The sequence below is a fragment of the Macrotis lagotis genome, chromosome 1 (genome assembly GCF_037893015.1).
Source record: "Macrotis lagotis isolate mMagLag1 chromosome 1, bilby.v1.9.chrom.fasta, whole genome shotgun sequence".
Lineage (NCBI taxonomy): Eukaryota > Metazoa > Chordata > Mammalia > Peramelemorphia > Peramelidae > Macrotis > Macrotis lagotis.
In genome coordinates this window covers 372,438,853-372,464,392 of record NC_133658.1, presented here as the reverse complement: position 1 = coordinate 372,464,392, position 25,540 = coordinate 372,438,853, and the positions used below count along the sequence as shown (strand labels likewise).

General features: G+C 38.5%; 3 protein-coding genes across 8 annotated transcripts in view; 1 reads left to right on the top strand and 2 right to left on the bottom strand.

Moving 5' to 3' along the window:
* Window positions 1-4,561, bottom strand: part of STK10 (serine/threonine kinase 10) — a 124,807-nt gene extending 120,246 nt beyond the window's left edge. The window contains exon 1 of the mRNA XM_074212417.1: window positions 4,367-4,561. Coding sequence (XP_074068518.1) covers window positions 4,367-4,522 — 156 coding nt within the window. The 5' untranslated portion in view covers window positions 4,523-4,561. The remainder of the gene's footprint in view (window positions 1-4,366) is intronic.
* A 2,972-nt stretch (window positions 4,562-7,533) lies between these two features.
* EFCAB9 (EF-hand calcium binding domain 9) lies at window positions 7,534-22,221 on the top strand. 2 transcript variants are annotated; one of them, XM_074212416.1, is made up of 4 exons: window positions 7,534-7,717; window positions 10,360-10,508; window positions 10,850-11,026; window positions 22,151-22,221. In XM_074212416.1, exons 1-4 carry the CDS (start codon window positions 7,582-7,584, stop codon window positions 22,199-22,201), a joined length of 513 nt encoding a protein of 170 aa, XP_074068517.1. In that variant the 5' UTR covers window positions 7,534-7,581; the 3' UTR covers window positions 22,202-22,221. The 2 variants fall into 2 exon arrangements, with proteins under 2 accessions (XP_074068517.1, XP_074068516.1); XM_074212415.1 differs by lacking the exon at window positions 22,151-22,221 and adding an exon at window positions 12,164-12,356.
* UBTD2 (ubiquitin domain containing 2) overlaps window positions 19,354-25,540 on the bottom strand; it is a 72,053-nt gene continuing 65,866 nt past the window's right edge. For all 5 annotated transcript variants that reach the window (XM_074212411.1, XM_074212410.1, XM_074212414.1 and 2 more), the window contains one exon: window positions 19,354-24,361. In XM_074212411.1, coding sequence (XP_074068512.1) covers window positions 23,964-24,361 — 398 coding nt within the window. In that variant the 3' untranslated portion in view covers window positions 19,354-23,963. The remainder of the gene's footprint in view (window positions 24,362-25,540) is intronic.

The window sequence follows — 25,540 nt, the reverse complement described above, 5'->3', positions numbered from 1 at the left end:
ATTAAAAAAAAAAGTTTTAACAGAAAGGAAAGAAGGCCTCAAACTTTGTAAATTCCTCTAGTCACATCTCTCCTTATTTTTCCAGTCCCTTAGACAAACAGCCTAAATAGTCTAAAGATCACTAGGTAGGAACCCCTTCCACCCCACCCTCAGACTCTACAACTTTAGGCCAGCAGCTTCAACATATTCATGAGATCAGGGAGAAGACTAGATAGACTTGTACCTCTTGGCTTCATAGCAAACTGGGGCCCCACCACCCAGCTTCCCTTACCTACTTCCTTTGCTACCTCGGCAGATACCACCACTTCCTCTGCTACTGTGGCTACCCTTTACCTCCTCCCTGGTGCAAGGTCCTGGCAGTGGGAGGCCCAGGGTACAGCTAAGGGTTGGTGGTGGGGTGTGGTTATTGAATGAGTGTGAGTTTAAGAAGTGCTCTAGGATTAGAAGAAATGTTTTAGGTACAGACCATGAAAGTCCAGGGGCAGGCAGAAACCTGTTTAGCTGATAGCCCTTTCTTGACCACTCCTTGACAGATGTTTTCTCCTTCCTCTATATGATTCTTTCCCTCTTTCCCATTCCTTTCTTCCTTCCTTCCCATCTCCCTTTTTCTCTCTTCCTTCTCTCCTTTCCTTTGCCTCCAACCTCCAAAGGACAATCAGAAGTATCCCTGGCATTTCTAATTCTATTGCTGGAACCCAGCATCCTAATTTTGATCATTATGAACTTTTGGACCAACATATCCTGAGGGAATACCTCATAGTATATAAAGGGTTAACAGCTGATGCTAACAGTTCTACAGTTTCTAGAATTACTGGGAAATCCCAGAACAGTGGAAAGCTTCCTGGGTCTTGTGTCAAATGTCCTTCAGTTGAATACCATCTCTGCCACTTACTAGCTTTGTAACCTTGGACAAATTCCTTAGACTTTCTGTGCCTCAGTTTTCTCATCTGTAAAATGGGAGGGCATGTACAACAGAGCCTTTTCCAATTCTGTACCTATGATCTCATTTCACTATAAAAAGAGATATGACAGTGATGTCAAAGAAATAGCTTCCAATTGGGGCATGCCACCACTCATAAACCAGCCACCAACATAGGGTGTGTCTGGTCATGCAGTATAAATAGAGGTAGCACAGAGAGAATCCTTGTATCTTCTACCTCGGCACCATGCCGTCTATGAACTGAAAGATTTTCCAAGTTTTATTTTCAGCCCAAGGGTTAACTGGGGCATCTGGAAATTCAGACCATTTTGGAAGGGTGAGGAAAGGGCAGGAGGGGAAAGGTAGATATTTAACTCTCTTCAAATCAACTTGGCTTATACCCATTTCCCTGATAGAAACGGACCCTAGTGCAAAGAGATCAATCAGTCCTCCAAGTGAAAAAGTCAGTTCTAATCTCAACCAAATCCAGAAAACTTAAAAAACCTTAATTTCTGAATTGTCAGGGGCCCATTTAAATGGTGTGGCCTTCTGTTTGAAAAAAAAAATACATTTTGTTTAAAGGAAATAAGGTTACTGTTTTTGTACAGATCTTTTTTCCGGAGGGGAAAAGGGGAGGGGGAGGGTGGGGAAATAACAAATGAAAGTGAGAAGGCTCTAGTAGTCAGAAATAAAAGGAAGTAGAAAAACATGCTTTAAAAATATAAGGAAAGAAAGAAGGATAAAGTAAATGTCTTTCTCTTTATTAGACAAAGAATAAAAAGTATTATCAGATAACCCTGGAAAGGCAGAGGCTTTTAACTTTTTTTTTTAACTCTTCTTTTCACTAAGAGGTCAGTCACAATTTGACTTCTGGTGCTGTCATTACCACACTTCAGCAGGGAAGAATTCCTACTTAAGGATCACTCCAAAATGTTAGTTTGGCTCTCATCTACAGGATGTTTAAGGAAGTGACAGCAGCCAGGGAAAAACCATGGAACTTATCTTTAAGAGCTCCATGGAGGAGTTATGAATTGCCCCAAAACTTAAAAAAGGGGCATAATACTCAGCTGCTCATATAGGTAGGATGAAGAAAAGTACATTGAAGGTACATTGAAGAAAAAATTTTAAAAAATGTGTTTGGAACTAAAAGATTTGGGATCAAGTCATGGTTATGCACTTACATAACCTATGTGACCCAAGTTAAGTCACAATTTCTCTGGGTCTCAGTTTCCTTATTTGTATCAGAATGGATTTGAATAACATTCCTTTTTGGATCAAAATTTATAACAATTTTCAGGAAGGGAGAAGAAAGACTGGAAATATACTTGCCACACCTTTGCATGAATCTAAATCCATGCCAAAAAAACAAAGAAATGGATTTTTAAAAAAATATTCACTTGTAAGTATATTGAACTCCATGAGGGGAGGGGGACTAGCTAAAAATACCTCTTTCCCTTTGAAGGGCTAAGTTTGCTGTTTTTTTGTTTATTTGTTTTAAAGGGACTTGACATTATATACTGTTCCAGAGAGAGAAGAAATAGGGGCAACAGAAGTTAAAGGAAAGCAGGATTTGGTTCAATTTGAAAGATAAATTTCCTAAGGAATTCACCAATCCAGCAATGTACAGTTCTAAGACAATGAACTCCCTAGAAATGTGCAAACATATGCTAGAAGGCATTTGTTGAGAATGGTATGGAAGAGATTCCTATGCTGAGTGGGAAGGTTAGACTAGATAACCTCTGAAGTCTTCTAATTCTAAGATTTTAGGATTGCCTGTAAATAAACAATTCCAACACAAATCAAGGCAGGACTGGTTTAAACAATTTCAGCACAAGATGAAATCACCCCTATATGTTAGACACAAGCAGGGTCAATCTTTGACTTAGAGGAAGTAACCACTTGAAGAGTATTTTTTAAAAACCAGAAGGCAAGTCACTGCCATTGAGCAGCAAAAGGAGTTCCATGTAATACTAGAGTTTAAAAAGTGAACAAGAGACTTAGAAGAAGGGCTACCATGTGACTTTTCTGCTCACTAAATTCCCATGGCTCCCTGTTGCTCTAAAATTGAACCTAGACTACTCTGTTTGACATTAAAGTCCCTTTACAAGCAGGCTCCAATCCACCTTTACAACCAAATAATCCATTACTCCCCTTCAAATGCACTATGGTCAGATCAAATTGGTCTTGTTCTTCTTCACATATACAACATTCCATAACTTGATTTCATTATCTTTGCACAGGCTAACTCCCCATACCTGGAAGGTATCTTTTCTGTTTTTTTTTTTAATCCCTAGGTTTTTTTTTTTTTCCAAAGCTCTGGTGGAGAACTACCTTCTATATAAAGCCTTCCCTGAATCTCAAAGTTTTAGTTCTTCCCTTTCCAGAACACATTAACCAGCATTAAATCCCTACACGCACTTATACATGTGCTACTGGTCTGGCAGATTACGGGCATGTGAGTGAGCAGCAGAGAAATGAATAGAGAACAGGGGAATCCCCCAGCAAGAAGGAAAGCCGACTCAAGTCAGCGTCCTGACCTAGCATGGAGGATTCGAATAACAAACTACTTCTTTGCCTCATTGTTTTTCCTCTCATCTTTAACTCCTTTAAAGGATGAGTGATGAAGGATGATTGAGAAAGATGAGTGTCCCCAGTCCACCATGCAGACAAGAGACTGGAAGTGGATTCCAACTGGTTACTCAGATCATCACCCGACACCCAATCATTTCATTTCCTTCATCCTCTGGGGAAAGTCCAAGATTTAAACCTAGAGAAAATTACCCAGAAGAACTCCAATATCCTCGGTGAAAAGTCGATAAGCAGCGGCTATGTTATCTTAGGGTAGCCACCGAGTAAGGATTTCAGTAAATCTGACTCTTCTCAACCGTAAAGCGAAGGAGATACCTTTTCATTGAATCCAAATAATCGGAATTAGCTAGGTAGTCTCTAACATCCCCAGGTGGGAGAACCTCTTTCTACCTCTCTGCAGAGTGGGAACAGTCTAAGGGACTCGGATTAGGACATCATCATCATCTGGGACCAGCTCGGCGGCCCCGCCTGGAAGCCCGACTAGAGACGGGGCTGCACCCAGGGCTCGGCCCCCAGAGCAGCTCTTAAAGCCGCTGGCCCCCAGGGTCATCTCGGGGGGATCCGGCATCCTGCATCCTGTTTCCTTCCACCTTGACTTCAGAGCGACCCCCTTGGAGTCGGACTCCTCCCCTACCCCACCGCCATCTCCGGGGTCCAAGCTAGAAGAAGGGCGGCGGGGTGGGATGCGCTGCCATTGTCCCCGGAGAGCCAGCCCCGGGCGGCCCCCTCCCCCGAGTCTTGCCCCGACGGGAGTCCAGGCGGGCCGCCCCAGTCTCCCCGTCCCCGCGCCCGGCGCAGGCTCGCTCTGGGATGCCCGCGGGGACGCCCGGGTCCCTCTCCGGCGCCCCCCGCACCCACCTTGTACACTTTGCCGAAGGCCCCGTCGCCCAGCTCCCCGACGATCTCCCAGACCTCGTTGGGGTCCAGATCCCGACGGACGTGCTCGTATTCGCGGGACTTTCTCTTCTCGAAGGTGGACAGCCGGAGGATGCGGCGGAAGTTGGCGAAAGCCATGTCTCGGCTCGGCGGGGCCCCGGCGGGCCGGGGGCGCCAGGTGCCGCTAGGGCTGGAGGCGCGGGGCGGGGCCGGGCTCCGGGGCCGGGCTCCGGGGCCGGGCTCCGGGGCCGGGCTCCGAGCCCGGGCGGCCAGGGGCCCGCAGCCCGGCTCGCGCCTCAGCGCCTCGTCCGCCTCGCCAAGCCCCGGCAAGTGCGCGGCTGGCAAGTGCTGGAAGCAGCCTGTCTCCGCCCAGGGAGCTCCAGGCCGGGCGCCCCGGTCCCCGAATTCAGAGGCGCCCCTTCCTCGAGCAGCGCCCCGGCATCCAGCCGGCCCGAGCCCAGCGCCGGGCTCCTCGGGGCTGGCTCCAGGATTCCCAACGGGCGGCCCCAGCCCGCGACTCCACCTGCGGGGAGGCCGGCGGCGCCACGCCAGCTCCCCATTGGCTGCTGGAGCCGGCAGGCCGCGCCCCGTCGCCGCAGGGACCGCCGGACGCTGTAGTTGGCTGACGCCCTCTTTTTAAAGGGGCTGCTTTGGCATCGGAGAGAATTTAGGGACCCGGGATCTTAGAAGCAGAGCTGGAAGGGAACTGGGTCTCCCTTATTCATTTTACAGATGACGAAACTAAGACCCCGAGAAGTCACGAAACTTGTCTTAAGTCACACAGCTAGGAATTGTTAAAAAACTTTTTATTACTTTGAAAAGTGAGTCCTTGCAAACAGGACAGAGCAGGTCTTCTGGACCAGGTCCCTCCAAACCTTTGTTTCTTCAAGTAGAATAAAATGAGGGGAAATGAAATTGCCTTGGGCGTGGGTGAAAGGAGGGAGGGATGAGGTTAGGGTACTCTTGGAAAAGGTACCTGAGAGGGAGAAGATGAAAATGTGCAGTCGGGGGGCAGCTAGGCGGCGCAGTGGGTAGAATTCAAATCCGACCTCAGACACTTAATAATTAATTACCTAGCTGTGTGGCCTTGGGCAAGCCACTTAACCCCATTGCCTAGCAAAAACTACAAAAACAAAACGTTCAGTCTGCAAAGAGTACCTACCTCCCCCTCCCACTCAGCATCGCAGAAGGCTACTAGCCCAACACCCTTCATTTTTACAAATAAAACTGAGGCAGTCACAATTTAGCAAGTGGTAGAAGGTAGACTTAAATCTAGATGCCTGAACTAGTGCAAATTTTTTGTTTTTTAATTAAAAGCACTTTAAAGTGTTTACTAGGTAGGGTAGAAACAGAAACTATACAAGCAAGCTAGTAGTTGTTTTTAATTAAAAGCACTTTTAAGTGTTTACTAGGTAGGGTAGAAACAGAAACTATACAAAAGCAAGATAGTCATTGTTTTGCTCAGATCAGAAATTTCATCTGTGTAGAGAACTCTCAGGCAGAAAACTTTTATCAATGCAGAAAACAACTGCTACATTTTAGGATTGCCTGAGGCACTGAGCTTCAGAGACTAAGCTAGAGTCTGATGGTTCATTTGTTAGAAGATAAGACTTAAATAGTCCTTTCTGGTTCTAAGGTCATTTTCCTACCTCTCAGCAAACAACCTCCTAGTCACAAGAGTAGCTTAGAGACATTTCTCCATTACTTTATTCCATTCCCTTTCTCCTCTTATCCAAATGGATTCTCATAGCTATTTAATTTATTCTGATTCTTTTATTCTCTTTCTCTGTCTCGCCCCTTTTTTTCTCTCTCTCCTGTCTCCTGAAGCTGAGAACACCACTCCAAGATAGTGCACTTAAGGCCCCTTCTACTAATTGCACATTTCCAACTCCATTCCAAAATTAACTGAAATTAAGGTAACTCTGGTCAGTCTCACAAGGTCAGACATACACTTTAGTACCCTGAATGGCTACTATCTTCCAAGCCACAGATCACCTAAAGATGTTGCACAAAGGACTAAGAATTTGTGGGTAACTGCCCTTCTTTAACAGTAACTGCAAGCAGTGTTTCTATACTATCCGATTTTATCACTAATTACAAGTCCATAGCTTTCTCAAAGCCTCTTGAAATCCAGTTCAAAGTTAATCTAAGATAAACTAAAAGATTCTCTTGTCATTCTGGACAATATTTAACATATATGTAGGATCTTGAAAGGTTTATTGGATTATGAGATTTTAAATAGGTACCATTATATTTGGATAGTGGAAACACAAGAGTATGAATCAACTATCATCACTCTAAGCAGGACTCTTACTAATTTACATTCAGTAAACTAATATTGGCCATGATGACTTCACCCTCCCTACCCCATCCCAATTCCCATCTTACTGTGCTAACTAGTACCATCTTTTAAAAGCACTGGTTTGGTTTGGCTCGGTTTTAATTGCTAAGGGATCATCCTCCTTTTAAAACACCTATTTTTTACTGCTTTTTTCTTTGTAGAAAAGCCCTTGGTTTTTCCCTATCTTCAATACCAAATACAAATTCTTTAGCCTATGATTCAAGACCCTCCATAGTTTCCCCAGGTTTACCTTGTGATGTTCCTGTACATCAACCCAGTCCAACTATTTTTGCTTACTATCCCTTAAATTAGGAGCTATCTCCCCTACCACATCTCTCCCCATTCACACAGGAATATATCGATTTTTATATTGCATCCTGAATAACTTTGCTAAATTTAGTGACAGTGAGATGTGTGCAACCATATATATGTATATGCATACATATGTATTTATGTATATATATATATATATATATATATATATATATATATATATATATATATATATATCTCAAGGATCTGTACATGGTTTGAGGAATTTGCCACTTCCTCTTAAATTTTAACCAAGGCAATTCCTTTTCTTTTTTAAAATTTTTTTAATTTAAGGCAATGGGGTTTTTAAGTGATTTGCCCAACAGCCAGGCAATTATCAAGTGTCTAAGGTCAAATTTGAACTCAGGTCCTCCTGACTTCAGGGCTGGTGCTCTATCCACTGTACCACTTAGCTGCTCCCAAGGCAATTCCTTAGTAATGATAAGAAATCTGAGACCCAAGTCATCATTCCAGGTCAACAGCAGAACATTCTATTCTATGTTGCCTAAGTGACCAGTTACAAATAGAATTAAATAGTGACAAGATGAAAGTGAAAGAAGGATCATTTCTGTGGTACCTCTACTTAGATAAAATATATTGTTTACTATCTGTGAGAAATGTCAAGGCAGTGGCAGACTATTTCCATGTTCTTGATGTTCACAAAAAGCAGACTCTGAATGGTAAGTACCTTCAATTTTAGTAAGTCATTTAAACACACTGACTAGAGAACTATGGGAGACCTTGGGAAAGACATTAAAATTGAATTATCTGCTTTTATGGAGTTCATAACCTACTTACTAGAGAGTCCAAAAGGAAGATTCCCTGCAAATAGTGAGATCCTCCAGATACCTTTTGCAAATGAAATTTTTCTGACTTCCACAAGTCTCCAAGAATTATCTGAGAATCATAAACATTTGAAAGTTTGACTTAACTATCCAGGCATAGAAAAACCAAGTGTATGAAGCATACCTACTGACCAGATAATAATACAATTGGGTGAACTGCCAATAGAGTTCATCTTTCAATACACTATCTTAGAAAAACTTTGCAGATAGTCAGATGCGATAGTATATACCTGTTAATTCTTGTTCCTGGTGGAAGGAGCCAAAGCTAGTGGACCACTTGAACTTTGGAATTCTGAGCTTCAATAGGGCTAAAGAATACCATGTATTCACATTAAATTTGGTAAGTCCCAAGAGTGAAAGGTCCACTAGGCTAAGAAGTGAACTGACCCGAGTCAGAAAGAGAACATGTCTAAGCTCCTGTGCAGACAAGCAATGGGTCCATGATTGGCTGCTGCACTTCTAGCATGAATGAAATAGTGACCCAATCTAGAGAGAAAAGGAAACAGAAGAGAGAGGAAGAAAGAAAGAGGAAAGGAGAGGAAAAGGGGAAGGAAAGGGCAGGAGGGGGAAAAGGAAGGGAGAAGGGAAGAAAGCAAGAGGAAAGAGGGGAAGGAAGAGAAGAATTAAAGAAATGAGGTAAGGGGAAGGAAAAGGGAAGGGAAAGAAAAGGGCTATAAATAAACATGGGGAGGGAGGGTTGAAGAAAAGAAAGGAGAAAGGGAAGCAAAAGAAGGAAGGGAAAGAATGGAAGAAAGAAAGGTAGATTACATTTGGAAAAACTGTGCAATGCTACTTCAAGCTACCACCAAAACACAGACACATCTCTTTAAAGATTAATATGCTTAATGCAATGATCTATGACTTTAAAGCATGAAATAGAATAATCTATAAGAATGAAAAGTTGCAGAACACACAGGGCAAGGTAGAAAGACACAGGGAGGGGAGGAAGAGGTGGAAAATAGGATGTAGTTTATGACCAACAAATGTATGCCTGAAAAAGAACCAATCAATGGACAGCTCATGTGCTCCACTCACAGCATCAAAAATCTAGAAGGAAGCCTCAAGTGGATAGGTATAGGACTTGAATCCCTAGATCTCGAGTTCTCCCTCTAGTTTGCCACTTCTTTGACACCACACTCCCTCTATCCTGACTTGAGTTGTTGGTACTGTTAACTGTGTAAGTTGTACTTCCAGTGCTGGACCATCAGGAATCTTTCCAGGTTATCTATAATCATAAGACTTCAAACCAATCAAGACTCCAATAAGTCATAACTCTGAGCAAGTAACTTCAATTTTTTTGAGCTTCAGCTTCCTCATTTGTTAAAAAAAAATTGTGGGGGTGGCTAGGTGGTGTAATGGATAAAGCACCGGCCCTGGAGTCAGGAGTACCTAGGTTCAAATCTGGTCTCAGACACTTAATAATTACCTAGCTGTGTGGCCTTAGGCAAGCCACTTAACCCCGGTTGCCTTACAAAACCTAAAAAAAAAAAAAATTTGTAAAGGGATTAAAGTTTCTTCTAGCTATAACTATTATACAGAAAGGTGGGGGATGGCTATTAGTGATTCATTACAGATGGGTCACCATGTAAAGGTATATTGATGGGCTATTAAAATATCATAAACATCCATCTAATACAGAACTGTCCAAAATACAGGCCACATGGTCCCACAGTGCAATTTTATGTGCCCCCCACCGTGGATTTAATAAATGCCTTAGTAAATGAAGCCAAGCTGGCAGAGATCTCACTAAAATGGCAAATCAAAATATATTGCCTATTGTTTCAATAAAAACTTTTAATAGTAAGGTTGGAGAGTATATATATATATACATATACATACACCTATGAACAGGGAAATGGGCTCACTAGTCACTGGGAATTGAACTAGCTATTTTTTTTATATAATGTGAGCTGCTCGCCATTATATTCCAACCCATCCCATCAAAATGTAAGCATACATCCCTGCATCATGCACATTGTGTAAGAATCCTTTACATTTTTTAAACCCTAGCATACTGAAGGTATTCAATAAATAAATGCTTCAATACTTTCTAATGGAGGATGGATCACTCATCAAAGTGTGTATTCCCACCAAAGTATGTATTTCCACCATCATTGCACATTGCAACTCATTTATGCAACCTTTGTGACTTTTGCCCATGCTTTCCCAACAAATCCTCACCCTATTTTTTATTATTTAATGTGATATTAAGCAAGTCAATCTCTCTGGGTCTAATTTTCCTTATCTGTCAAATAAGGATAATGAATTAAATATCTAAACCCCATGAACTTTCTTCTCCTGATCTCAAAGGAAATAATCTGACATCTTGGAAGGAATCCCAAGTTCACTAGAAACCCAGGGAAGGATTACTGACATGTTAATGGTCTTCTTGGAATATTTAGGATCTTAGAATCATTTTAAAGGATCACAGTATGTGGGTAAGCACTAGAAAAATATGGTATTCTTTTCTCCATCAGATGTGATCTTTTATCATTTTCTTCATTATGTTACTGACTTAAGCAGAAGTCAAATTATGACAGTGTTTGACATGCTGGATTGGGATGCCACAGGAGAAATCGGTTTTGATGAGTTCTACATGACTGTTTGTGTTTTATTGTCTCATGAGGTAGGTAAAAATTATTTTGATTATTGATACCAAAGCATCTACCACAATTTACTGCATCAGTCACTATCTTCCTAAAGCATTGCTGAATCTAGACTCCAACAAAATTTATCTTCCATTGATCATGCTTTCAAGAAAAAAAAAAGATTAAAAGGAATAATTTTGGATCCCTTATACAATCAAGAAAGGCTAAGGAAACTTCCCCCTTCAAAAGGTTTCACACCCTTTGTCCTCTTGGGAACAAATGAGCAGAAGAGATATCAAGTTCATGAATTAATTATCTAGAAGGCACTCCCTAACCTGATGTTTCTATTTGAGGTGTATATTTACTTTTCTCTAAACAGAATAACTTGGAGGAGCAATTTATCTACAGACATTCCCGCTCTGTGTTTGAGCTGCTTGACAGAGATGGGGCACTCAGGATTAGGTTAAACCAATTTGAAGCCTTCCGATTCCTATTCAATTTCAAGAGCCAGGAAATAAAACAGATCTTCAAGAACTTTGATGTTACAGGTGATCAGGTGAGTTTACAAATTCCAAAACATGGGACACAATACTCTCTCCTCTTAAAGGAATGGCCCATATAGCTTCGAACAATCCAGGTTCCAATTTGATATTTTCAGAAATGGAAAAGATACCCAAAAAAGAAGTGTTTAGCACTCTGGAGGATTCCCCACCCCAAAAAAAATAAATGGCCCATCCCCTAGAGCTAATTAAGGAGAGCCTAACACACAAGACCCTAGGCAAATCCCTTGATCTTATAGGGCTTCACTTTCTTTATCTGTGAAACAAGAAGGTTGGAATAAATGACCTCTAAGATCCCTTTGAGGTCTACAACTATAATTCCAAGGATTGGGATCATATAGTTTAGCATTTGTTTTCTAATTATATGCATAATTGATTTTTTTTAAAAAGTAAGGCATTGGAATGTTTTGGAACAGTGAAAAGATATGGAATCCTTCACACAAAAACAAGAAATAAAGCTGGATCTTGGGCAGGTAGAAAAGAAGGCATTCTAAAATGAGAAAAGATTAAACAAAGATCCAGAGGCAGGAGAGTATTTTCAGGAGACAAATCAACCAAGAGAAGTACTAGAAGACAATGCTGGACAGGCAGGGTCATACTGTAGAGGCATTAAATGTTAGATAGAAATTAAGGTTTGAGACATCTGAGGTTGGAAATAATAAAGAAGCTCTCCCCCCACCCCAGTCTAAGTACTTTACAAATATCTCACTTTACAACTATTCTGGCAGTCGTATGCTCTCTATCTCCATTTTTAAAGATGAGGAAAAAGAGGCAACTAGAGGCTAAATGACTTGCCCAGGGTCATACAGCTAGGTAAAACATGTTTGAATTCAGATTTTGATTCTATTCTATCCACACTGCCACCTAGCTGCCCAGCTCCATATAGGTCTAAGCAGCAGAAGAGAAGCCTCTATTGCAGAGATCAGTTTAAATAAAATGTGGGCTGGGGCTTTGTGAAGCACCTGTAGGAGCTGTGTATGCTGAAATATTCAAGGTACAGGGGAGGACTGAGATTCATACTCTGGACTAAGAATCACAAGTTTTTGATGAGAAATTACTACCCCATCTTCTTAAAGTGTAATATTTAATATCCTAAATTCCTAAAATTGCCTTTTGTTTTTCTCAAACACAAGCGTCTTAATTACAAGGAGTTCAAGTTGTTTACTATCTTCTGCCTTGATAAACAACAGGAAAGGATGAAAATAGAGAGAGAGAAAAATCTGCTCCTGAAACAGAAAAATGTCCTTGAAAAGTGGAAAGGGCAATACATTAATAAATGAACATTTTTATTATTAAAATAAATTTGAATCTACAAAGTAAAAAATTTAGAATTTATTTCTTCCATGAGAGATTACAGGGTGGGGTGTTGTGTCAAACTTTCACTCAAGTAATCAATAGGCATATTCATAAAATTTTGGATTGTGACACCAGAGCAATGTAACTCAGGAGTCACTCAAGGTAGTACAATATTTATTAGAATATCATCAGTTTCTTTCACTGGATGTGCCCCATGTTCAGCAACCTAACCAAACCCCATCCTTATCTGGGGCTAAAAACTGTCCTGGGCAAAATATTCCTGGTTTACCACTAGTCTAAGGACTACTCCTACTCGGGCTTCCACCTTAATTACAAGGATTTGCAGATTATATTCTCCTCAGAGAAAGTCCTTGAGAAATAGGGTGCATTCAAAAGAAACACTTTTACTACTTTGTATTCAGCTCCTGTTTCTAAATGGTTATATGGACACAACTAAGTTACCTCTATGTCAGGCTGCAGACTAATCTTTTTAAATCTAGCTTTCTACTTCCATGTAAAAAACAAAAACCATAGGGGGGTGCGGGGGAGTGGGGCAATCAGGGTTAAGTTACTTGCCTGAGTCACACAGCTAGAAAGTATCTAAGGCTAAATATGAACTCAGATCCTCCTGACTCCAGAGCTTGGTGCTCTATCCATTTTGCCACAAGCTTTCTTCAGAAAGCTCTATCTTTTTTGGTATTGGAAGAGCACATAAAGATGACATCATATAAATTAATTTCATTTTGTTTTACATTTGCTTCATCCTGTCCAATCTTGGATGTAAGTCACACAGAGAAAGTCTCTAGCCTTGAACAAACATCAAGAAGATTTTTAGGAGATTCAAAGGATTTTCATTATGGGTAAGGAATGAGGAAGAATCAACTTTCTTACTCCAGACACCTATTTTAATAGAGCACTTCTCTGGCAACTTTTAATCATGACTTCTAATTATCAGTGTGGTTTTCCCCCCTCTAAGATATAAACTGACATTTCATCAACTTAGAAATTGCTTCTGTACCAACATATTTCACTGAGATGAATTTGGGGAAGAAATCAGGGTTAGGGGAAATCCACTTCCTAAGAGTACTACTCTAATGACTAATCATCTGGACTTGGATAATGTTAAACTAATTACAGAAGGTGGGTAGTTTTTGTACTTTGCCCAAATACATACATACATACATACATACATATATATATATATATATATATACACCTTTATGTTACACAAACATGTAATTCTAAATTATAAACATCTCCTCTTGATAAATTTGGATTTTCATGAAACACAGAGCTGATCTTTTCCTAATAATATTTTCCCTCTACTTCATTCAATAAAACATGGAAATAAAATATCTACTCACTTAAAATTAATTGCCAATCATATGGTTTAGCATTTGATAAAGTGAATAGATCAAATAGAATTCAAATCCCAAATGGAGTCACAAAGGTCAGATATGACTGAACAATCATATAAATGTTTGTATTATGTTTGTATTTATGTATGTATGTACATAAATACACATATCCAGACATTTCTCACTGTGGTAATCTACAAAAATATATTTCTCACCATAAATATCTAAAAGAATAATTTTTTATTTTGAACTGAGTATGAGAAACTGCATTTGAGAAGATGGTCAAAGAGAAAACCCTACTAAGTAGTTACTTACCAATAAGACTGTTTCTCTGAAGATACACTCTTCCTGTGAGCTGTTACAGCAAGCATTGTTGCAGCAACACAGGAGTCTTCAGAAGGATTTTAACCTTTAAAATAAGACTATTGCAACTGGAAGTGGTCTTAGAGATTAACTAGTTCAACCATCTCATTTTACAGAAAAGGCAATGAGAATTAAAGAAGTTTAGTTTACTAAATGTTCATTAAATTAAATGACGTTCCCAAGATGATTCCGCCAAGTGGAGGCACCAAAACAAGAACATTGTTGAATTCTTCTTTGGTCAGTCTATATGTAGTTGGAATACTATATTCATTGCTTGATACATTTTAGGAAGGACAGCCATAATAGTAATTCTGGCACCTATGTCAAGTCATACTAAACATACCTTCAAATCTCTGAAAGGTGAAGAGATTACAACAGGGACTTCAAACAGGCTCAGACACTACAAGGTCACTGCAGATAAAATAAAACCACCTCAGGGAGGAGCAAGCTTGAAACAATCCAGGAAAGGACTCCTCTGGCATGGAGAGGGATCTCACCATCTGTCAATTCATTATTCTCAAAAAAAGTTTCTATACTACTCAAAAAGAGCTATTAGAATGTTACAACATATCACGATGTAACAAATTTTAATTGGTCAATCTTCTAAAATCATTTGTACAATCTATTATCACAATATTATTTGTACCTTTTAAACTTCGGTGCCCTGTGGCAAAATCCTGATTCCTCCCCACTAGTTAAGATCTAAGCAGAAGTACATCTAGGGAAGTGGCTAGGTGGTGCACTGGATAGAGCGCTGGCCCTGGAGTCAGGAGTACCTGAGTTCAAATTCAGCCTCAGACACTTAATTACCTAGCTGTGTGGCCTTGGGCAAGCCACTTAACCCCATTTGCCCTGCAAAAACCTAAAGAGAGAGAAGGGGGGTACTTCTAGGGTAAAACCAAAACTAGCATATTGAGGGAATTAGGATTATTTGATTGTGCCTTGTGAGGACTAAAAGAATTAGGAATATTTAGCCTGAAGAAAAGTCTACAGGAGAGATGACAAGTTTTCAAGTCTTAAGGACTATTATGTGGAAAAAAGATTATACTTATTCTGCTTGGCAGAAAAATGTGGGTATAAGCTGGCAGATAGATTCAAGATCACTGTAAGGAAAAATATTTGGCAAATCAATACTACCCAAATGTGGAATGCATGTTGTTTCAGAAGTTAATAGGTTCCCTCTTATTACAAGGTAATTGAAAGCTCTTAATTTGTTTGGGGGTGGGAGGAGAAAGTTGTAAAACCTAGAGGTTTAAAGGTCCATTGAATTAAATGGCTTCTTGGATCCCTTTCTACTCTGGGTTGGGTTTTTTTCCCAATTAGATCTTCTCTAACTCCCAAATCTAATTCACCTTCTATTGTGTCACACAATGGAAGATGTCAGCCTCAGCCTTAACTAGGCCTTCCCAGTTAGTTGTTTTTTTCTGTATTTCCACTTGAAGATGACAGGCAAATCCAAAGTTACAAGATATCTAGGTCTTCTAATGCAGTATGCTACCCAATAAGAATCTGAGAAGCAACTAGCAACAGCTGCCAGGAATAATGCAACTATACAAGTAAATAGTCTTATTGGTAAGTAATTGGGTTTTCCCAAAGATGTTAAGGATTGCTGCCTTAAGCAGCATAACATATCAAGATATAAGATATATATCAAAAATAACATATCAAGAACTTAGGGCAGGATGAGGTCATTCTGAGAATAGCCACAGTAGGATATAAAACCAAAGTGATAATCTCATCAGGAACTAGAAAGCAAGTAGTGCTTAGTTGCTTCGTATTAAAATACCCTTTAGTGGCCACTAGGTGGCGCAGTAGATAGAGCACCAGCCCTGGAGTCTGGAGTACCTGAGTTCAAATCTGATCTCAGACACTTAATAATTACCTAGCTGTGTGGCCTTGGACAAGCCACTTAACCCCGTTTGCCTTGCAAAAACCTTAAAAAAAAAAGAAAATATCCTTTATTCTCCCTAGGTAGAAACAAAGATCTCTTCAGACTTAAAGAATGCAAGTTACATCCCCAGAGGAAATAAGATGGGGCTGAGGATGGCAAGATTTATAAGGGAAAGAGGTCTTGGTGACCACTTGTCAACCACTCACAAGAGTGACATAAACCAAGTTGTAAAAAAAACCAGGTTTTTTTTTTACCTGATTACAAAGTTAGAGCTTTTCCTACTTTACCATGACACCTATTACAGATACATTAAAGAAAAATCATGACAGCCAGAATTTTGATTTGTCTACAGTTTTCTAACACTATCTATCATACTTAGTGATACAGAAAAGGAATTTTGAGGTGGGATCACTTGCCAGAGCTTTGAATTCATTAACCTTTTTGATTAAAACAATTATACTTGGAAGAGGTCTACAGAAATGGTTCAGAGAAAATAAAGTATGGACTGAAGGGAGGCCAGGTTAATTAGATGAAGACCCCCAATGCTTTACCAGAAGGTGAAACAGACCAATGCTTTCAACAATCAAGAAAAAATCAAACCATTTCCCTTCCTGTAGCAGTTAAAGGGCAAAAAATATCCCTAAGAGCATAATAGTTAATTTTTCAAACCATTAAACAAAATGGGTCAGATTAATGATATCCAGTATTCAAGGATTCTATGGGTTTCACAAAAATGTTTTGTTGGGTTTTTCTGAGGGAGGCAATTGAGGTTAAGTGACTTGCCAAGGATCACACAGCTAGTAAGTATCTGAGGTCACATTTGAACTCAGGTTCTCCTGATTCGAGGGATGGTGCTTTATTCACTGAGTTACCCAGTTGCTCCAGCCTCACAAAAATGTTAGGGAACTTGTAACTCACAGCATCCTGTGGTTTCTAATATTGTAAATCCTTAACATTTAAATCATATGGATATAAGAAAAAGACTTGTGATAGATTTTTAAGAAAAGATTATACTTCTGGTTACTTACTCAAAGAAGTCATAATGCCAAGGTGAAAAACACTGAGGTCCAAACAATAAGCCAAGATATATGGTTGGATGAGATCTCAGGGGTCACTTAATCCAATTCCCTCTTTTTGAAAAATGAGGAAACTGAAGCCCAGGGAAATTAGGAGATTTAACAGGGCAACATAGTAATAGTATAAGGATCTTGGACCCAGGTCCCATGCCTCCAAATTCAGTGATCTTTCTAGTATATCCTGCTAAAATAGGAGCTAGTTCCCAAGGAACAAAGACTGGACATTTAGATTCAAGACTTTTGCTCCTTTCAAACCAGTACTTGCAGTCCAAGCCAGATTTATAAGTGATTACCATCAGGTCTATCTGGTTCAAATATGATCTTTTCTCTATTTCTCAAACTGAAGAAATGGTGTTTTCCATCCCTTTTTTTTTATGTAATGCATGCATAAAACAAGCATTTTTTATCAGAATACTTCAGAGGGTTTCCATGTGAGAAAATCAGCCCAAAGTGAAATCCAGCCTTTGCAGCTCAGAGGATTAAAGGCCTAAGGAGCAAGTTCTTTAACAAAAGTTCTTAAGATAGTCATGATAGAACAAAGGAGGGTGATTAATTGCTGTCCTTTTATATCGTTTTCTTATTGCTACTGCCTCCCATAGCACTGTTTGTTTTTGGAAGCAGAAGAGGTAAGAAATGACCTTTAAAATTCTTTCAGATATGCCTTAAGTTTACTGTTTCCTCACCATTTTTCCCATAATCCAACCTCACACACCAAAAGTTCAATTTGGTTATTTTATAACACATAAAACTACAATACTACTTATCTCAAATAAATGGCCATTCTATGCAGAAATTTATAATCCTAGAAATTATATTCAATTACAATATAAAACAATTATTGTATGATGACCTTGAAGGATATTTTTTATTTATGAAACTAATACTTTTTTTAAGGTTTTTTTGCAAGGCAAACGGGGTTCAGTGGCTTGCCCAAGGCCACAAAGCTAGGTAATTATTAAGTGTCTGAGACCAGATTTGAACCCAGGTACTCCTGACTCCTGGGCCGATGCTTTATCCACTGCGCCACCTAACTGCCCCAAGACTAATACATTCTTAGCAATCCAAACTTTCTACTCCTCTCAACCCCCAAATCCTTCCATATAATGCTCCATGCTCCATCTAAAAGAAACAAAAACAAAAACCAAACCAAGAGCTGGGTTCTACTAGGCTGCTGAAGGTCTTGTTCAATTAACAGGATCACATATTTAGAGAGGGACTACAGAAGTCATCCCAGTCACACCCTTTACAGAGGAGAAAAATGAGTCCCAAGAAGTGAAGTGACTTGTTCTGGGATTCAAATTCAGGTTCTCTGACACCAAATTCAGCACTCTTGCTAATATCCTAATATGGGGGGAAAAAAGACTCTCCAATTTCTGATAGTCGTGCTATTAACCAAAGGTCACTTAGGATGCATGATTGGACAGAGTTATCACTGGAGAAGAGCAGCTATGAAAAACAGCTGGCCTGCCAGAGTTCTCAAAGAGATCCTCAAAAAGTCACAAGTTCACCTTCACCAGGGCATTTCCATCTTCATTCTACCCAATCACAGCTGTGGAAGACAGGACTAGAATGAGAAAATCTCAAGGATGCTTCCTCTCCAATGACCTGAGTGGGGCTCATACTTAGTGCCTTCCAGAGCTCATAAAGATGAAGTGACTTGATGAGGTACAGTACAAAATGACTGCTACTTTAATATACTTAAGACACAGAATCTTTTCAGAATGTCAGAAGGGGAAAAGGTGATGACCTACATATAAGACAGGTTTCCATTCTTTAATGGAATTAGCAGGCAATTTTCATCTTATTTGGAAATAGTGTTGACTAGGAAAGGCTTTGATTGCTAACTATAAAATGCTTTTTTTTAAGCCTGACAATGTTCCTTAACTAGGTGATTAGGTTCACTTTTCTAAGCACTGGATTTGCAATAGATAGAAAACTTTAAAAAGTCAAATTAGCCAAACCAACAATATAGATTGGGGTATGAAATTCCTTTAGTGAAAAACCATCCAAATTTATCTACCAATTAGTTTTTCTTAAAGTTTTTTCCTTAATGGTATTATGAAAACCTTCAAAAGGAAAGATGGCTAAGCCTTCAAATTATAGTTAAGATTAGTGCCTAACCTTGCAATATGCATAAAAAGGCACTTGAAAAGTATTTCTATAAGATGGTAGTGCTCTGTATTGTAATTTGGAGGTACATATTTTGTTATTTGCAGGCTCTTCAATATTCTTAGTATGACTATTTTGTCAATATAAATTACAACCTCCATCCCACATCACCCAGACTTGGACTATCTTTGAAAGTTATCATAGTGAAAAATTTATTGCTCTGTGATGAATCTGGCAGTGACCCTCTCTGAATTTAGCTAACCTCATCCTCAGACAACAATCCATGACCAAACTAGCTTCACAGGGTCACTCTGAGGTTATGTGTCATTGAAAGGTGGCACAATGGATCTAAAGAGCACTGGACTTGAAAGTTAGGAATAACTAAATTTGAATCCTGCCCCCAACACTTATAATAACCATGTGACCCTGGGCAAATCACTTAATCTCTTTGCCTTAGTTTATTCACATATAAAATGAGTTAATAATAGCATCTACCTTAGGGTAGTTATGAGGATCAAATGAGATAATGTATGTAAAGTGACCTTTCAGACTTAAAGCATTATATTAAATGCTAACTAATATTATAGCCATCAAAAATATGTGGTCAAAAGTATGGCTAAAAATCTTTTGTACAAAGACAACACATCTTGAAAAATTTTTATGTACGTAAAATGTCCAAGTTCAAAAAAGCAGAAATTTATCATTTCTTAGAGTATATGAATAGAAAATAATATTGCAGAAAACAGTTACCTGCCTAGGGAGCCAGGGAAAGTTGCAACTTCCCCCTTTATCTCCTGCATTCCTCAATTAATTGCTTGTAATAGGGCAAAGGGTTTGGAAAGGATACATATCGGAGTAAAAAAAGCCAGGTAAGGGTTTATGCCCCAAATCTGACATCTCAATGCATGAATACCGGCAAGCTGATTTACTTTCCAATCTTTACACTTTTAGACAAGTTATAATCTGGTTTGGAGAGAAGTCCCACCCCAATGAAATAACAGGTCTTTGAAATATTAATGTATGTTGATGAACTCTTACCATGGAGACAAGTATCTAAGTAACTATGCATATTAAAACTTTTGTTATGTCCCTGAAACTTAGGAGACTTTCAAGGGTCAGAAGGAATCTCAGACATCCTTAGAGTGTATCTGAGCAGAAATCTTTCTCTACACACATTTCCAATAAGAGTTCATCCAGCCTCTCACTATTTCTCAAGGCAACCCATTCCACTTTCATACAGTTAAAAGTTATTATTTCTTTATATTGAGTTGAAATGTGCCTCTACAACTTTTATCTAGGAATAGAAATAATACTAAAGGCAGCCTCTGCAAATCTCAAAGAACCAGAGACTGAAGGGATTCAGAAGTTACAATAGAAATTGAGTATTACTATTTCAAGGAGGTATTTAAGGAATATGAACATACAGGTTTAAAGTTCTAAATACTTTATCTATGTATAATCCCCATTTCAGCAAAATCTTGAAAACTAGGAAGACACCCTCATTTTCTGAAGATTCCTTATATCACAGGATTCTAATTTTAGAAGCAGATAAGGACTTTAAGAGATTATCTGAACTTCTTTGCAATTCAGAAATAAGAAAACTAAGGTCCAAAAGTTAATTTGCTCCAGGTCAAACAAATAATAAAAGGCAGAACCAGATTTCAAGTCCAGTTCTTCTCACTCCAAATCTAGTGTTCTATTTGTTATATTATCTTGACCTCAGCTACAAATGTTGTGTGATCTATAATCTACAGAGTGCTGATCTGAATAGGAAAATGAAAAAGCGATATAAAACTAGAGAACATCAAGCGTAAGGGAGACAGGTTGTCTTCCTTTTTATTTGGTAAGGAAAATAATACACAAATAGAACTTACAATTGGTGAGAATGTCTGAAGAGCTGCTAAATCTGCTATTACCAAAAATGGACTATTTCTGTATGATTTGTTTGAAATTTTTGAATTTTGCATAGGAAGGAAAGAGACTTTTAAATTTTAATTCATTCTCTGGTTCAACACAAAAAAAAGATTCCAAGGATTTTTCTAGTCTACAGCTAATACCACCCTCAACATGCCTGATCTCATCTGATTTTTCTGAATTAAAATTGTGATTCATTGATTCAGGAACTTCTAGTGAGGAAACTTTCTACTAATGCAGACAGACTGGCTTTGCCAGTTTTAGAGTTTTCCAGGGCAGGATTGGTTATATGTATTAGGAGATTCAAACCCAGGTCTTGCTGACTCCAGGGTCAAATCTTTAGCCATTGTGCCTTGCTGCCTATCAGTAGGATAAAATTTCAAAAATGAATTCAATTTAAAGTATGATTTCCAAAACAAAAACAACATGTATTTGGAAAGTGAGATCAAGACAGACAAGTTATAATCTTAAACACAGGAGATGATATTCTGAATTGGTCTGAAAACCTAATCCTGATTAAGAACTTTTTAGTTACTGAGCTAAGATTTTAAAAAAGAAAAACTTCATACTTCTCATTCAATTGAGGCAGATCACCCTTAAATTAAAAAAAACAAACCATAATGACAAAAAAAAAACTCATCAAGAGCTCTTAGTTATTTGCCAAGACAAAAAGGAGGGCATTTTTTAAAGTACAAAATCCCTACATGCTCAAGTTATACACATCAAGTCTTGATCCAATCTTAGAATAGTCTATGTACAATTAAAGAGCACCATAATTTCCTTAACTAGGTTAGTTGTTTTAATCATAACCAAAGAACTGTTATTCAACATATAAGTTTCTTTAAAACAGAATAAAACCTACAAGAGAATTTGCAATCCCTCAAGAGAAAATAAACTTTTATCTCCTGGCCTGAATGGTTTAAAAATGTATTGAAGTGAAATACACTCAAACTTTTTTCTCCTATCCAAGACTACTTTCCTATGGCATGCAAATGAACAAACAAGATGCAAATCTTTGATTGTAGGAATATTAAAGTAACACAAAGCTGGGTTCCATTCCCCAATTCCTAACAACTACCCAAATTAATGCTTCGAACTTCTCTTTAATTCCAGGTTTTGAGCAGACCTGAGAGAACTGCAGTCACAAGTAAGGCAATTAAATAAAAGAGAGCACTGAAATAAACTTATCTTTTTTTTTTTAAGAAAAATGTTACAAATAAGTTATAGGTATTCCTGTCTAGTCATTCTATTATTTTAAACACTATTAACTTCCATTTTGTTGTAAAGTTAATAAAGCTTACTATAAGGTTTGACACTTTTTAATCTCCAGATTGAAAGCAGTAAAAAAGATTTCCTTCCTCTATTCTTTTTGAGGGATGCAGAATTGAGATGATACCAGACATTGGCTAACAGTATGTATTATGTATTAGCTCCTTTTCCATTTATAGAATCAGTAAGCCCATAATCTACCTCTCTGGTAGTTTGAACTGAGGCCAGGACTCACTTCACAAACCAAGTGAACCAAAAGGATTTTTGGTCCCTCATTCTCATTTTCCAGGAATTTCCTTATATATACCTTATACAAGAAAGTACGATGGAGGAAAATTACCATCCAGCATGACTGGAAATAATAAACAGTGAATTAGGAAATATTCAAGAAAAGCATGTCATGTCTAGTGTATGAAGCAATATATCACTGAATTGTTTTTAGTGCTGGTGTTTAAATATTAAGAATTCATTCATACTGAGTGGTTAAAATAAAGAAAGCACTTTGTAAATTGTTAAGCACTATAGAAATGTGAGCTATTATTTGATGACTAGAATGAAAATAGGCACAATTCTCCTCCTAGGCACAGGTGAAATGGGCAATCTTTACATTCTTCATGCCAAACAAAGGAAAAAGGGAGAATCATTCCATCCTCCTGTGAGGACATCTGGTTTCACTGTTCCCATGTAGCCCTGAAATATAGTTGGTCAGGGTACACAAGAGAATGGTTGGTGAAGTTCTATGCTGATTCTCTTTCCCAACAAAGATGCCCCTCACATTGTTCTGTAGGGGAGAACACACACTTATTTCAAAGCAATTGTGCAATTAATGCACAAGCTGCCATGAATACTTACTGGGGGTTTTTTCCCCTCCCCAGTCAGGAGTAGTAAAGGTATTAGAGGAGTGGCCTCCTGAGGGTAAAGGTGGAAACAGAGGTCAATAATTCGGTAGACATTTTCAAATACCACTGAAGCAGGAGGACAAGAAAAAAAACTGAGAATCAAGTACAATAAAAGAGATTTTACTATATTACTAAATTATTGCCAAGTGTTCCAGAAGCCAGTAACAGCATAAGGCTGCCTATCACCAGCTTGATAAAAGGTACCAAAATTGATTGGTTTGAACATAAAAAAAAATCTCAACACATGGAAAAAGGGAAAGCAATGCTGAAACATTTTTCCCATTTTTTTTCCCTTGATGGCTGACTTTTGAAAAGAAAAATCATAAATACTGCCCTTCTGTTGCCATCTAGAAAACTGCATTTGAGGATAAATAATGCAGTAGGAATTTTTTGAAATAGCTTAATTTGGTTGGCTTGAAAAACTTATTCTGAATTCAAAAGGTGCTGTCCTTCATGGATGGCTGCTTTATTCACTGTTCAAATCATTTAAACATAGCCATTTACATTGGGGTTTTTTTTGTTTTTAATAAATGGTTATCTATTTTTTGTTGACTCTTGCATTAGAAATGGCAATCACATGAGTCTCAAAGGCTGGCTCTGTTTTATTTTTTGTGTAGATCTCCATCACAGATGGAATTTTTCATTGGTCATTCCTCAGAACTAAATTCACTCAAGGGTAAATAAGGGCAGTGAAAATAAATTTCACACCATTTTAAAGGAGGAAAAACCGAAAGAGAAAACCAACCAACAAAACCAGTTCAATTCTCAACTGGTGTTGGATTTTGCAAGGGCTGGCTCACAATAACTTGTACAACATAGTCCTTTGGAATCTTCAATTCTTCCAGTTTCATTTTGTCAGTGAGTGGCCTGCCTGAAAAGAACCAGCGCTGACTACTTGGTTCCACCCCTTCCACTGCATTCAACCTTCTCTTCATATGGTACACTGTGTCTGTACTACGAGCGAAGAGTTTGAGATCTTTGCCTGTGGAAAGGCGTAAACGGAGTTGACATTCATATCCAGAATTCGGTGGTGGATCAGGAATATCCAGAGTCTCTATGTCACTCTTTTCTTCTATCATGTTGATTGGTGGGGCCAAGCAATAGACTGGAAGCTGATATCTGTTTCCCAGTTCATCATAACATTCCGTAAGGGCACCTTCAAAAGGAGGAAAAAAGTAACAGTGATCTAAATTAATTCATTGTATGTGTTATATACTTTCAGAAATTTCTAAGTCACCTGTATTCTGTGTTCAACATGATATAAATGTTGGCCCATTAGTTGATTAGCAATGCTAGGCAAAAACCAGTAAGGTTAATTATCATCTAATTTTCAATTAAATTTAAAATTGTCCATTAAGTATATATGTTCAAGATGTACTGGGGGGGGGTAAGATGTGTTTGTGGCAGGAAACACTTGAACTTTACTTTAATCAGAACTGGCTCAAAGAGGAAATTACGTTGAGTATAGAAATCTATTTTGCCTCTACAGGGAAGTAGGAGGGGAAAGAAGTAGGAGTGAGGGTTGGGAAATGAGGAAAGAATAAAGGGCAGATTAAAGGAGACAGTGATCAGAAGCAAAACAAACTTTTGAGGGACAGGGTAAAAAGAGAAAGAAAGATAAAAAGAAAAAAAGAAAAATTGGGATGGAGGGAAATACACAGTATTTATAACTGTGATGGTGAATAGGATGAACTTCAATCCATAAAATGACAGTGAATAGCAGAATGGGAGAATCCAACAACACATTACTTACAAGAAACACTCAAAACAAAAAGGCACAAATAGAGGAAAAGGGGATAGAGCAGAGGCTCATGCTCCAACTGAGGTTAAAAAAAAAAAGCAGGAATCTCAGAGAAAAGCAAAATACACCTAATTAAAAGAGATGAATGAGCAAGGAAACTATTTTGCTAAAATTTATGATTATCAATATTGAAATGAACCAAAAGGCATAGTATCGAAATTCTTAAGGAAAAATTTAAATGAGTTACAGGAAGAAAGAATAAAACTATTCTTCTGAGGGGACCTTCAACTTTCTCCTATCAGAACCAGAAAAATATAAGCATAAAATAAACAAGATGAATAGGATTTTAGAAAAGTTAGTTGATAGACCTCTGGAGAAAATGAATGGGAATAGAAAGGAGTATACCTTTTTCTCAACTGTATATGGTACCTTCACAAACCCTTACATGTATCAGGGCCATTAAAAACACCACAACCAAATGTAGAAAAACAGAAATATGAATGAGTGAATCAAAGCACAAATCACAGAAACAAATGATAATTTCATTAAAGAGAATGATAACAATGAGACAATATACCAAAGTTTATGGCATAT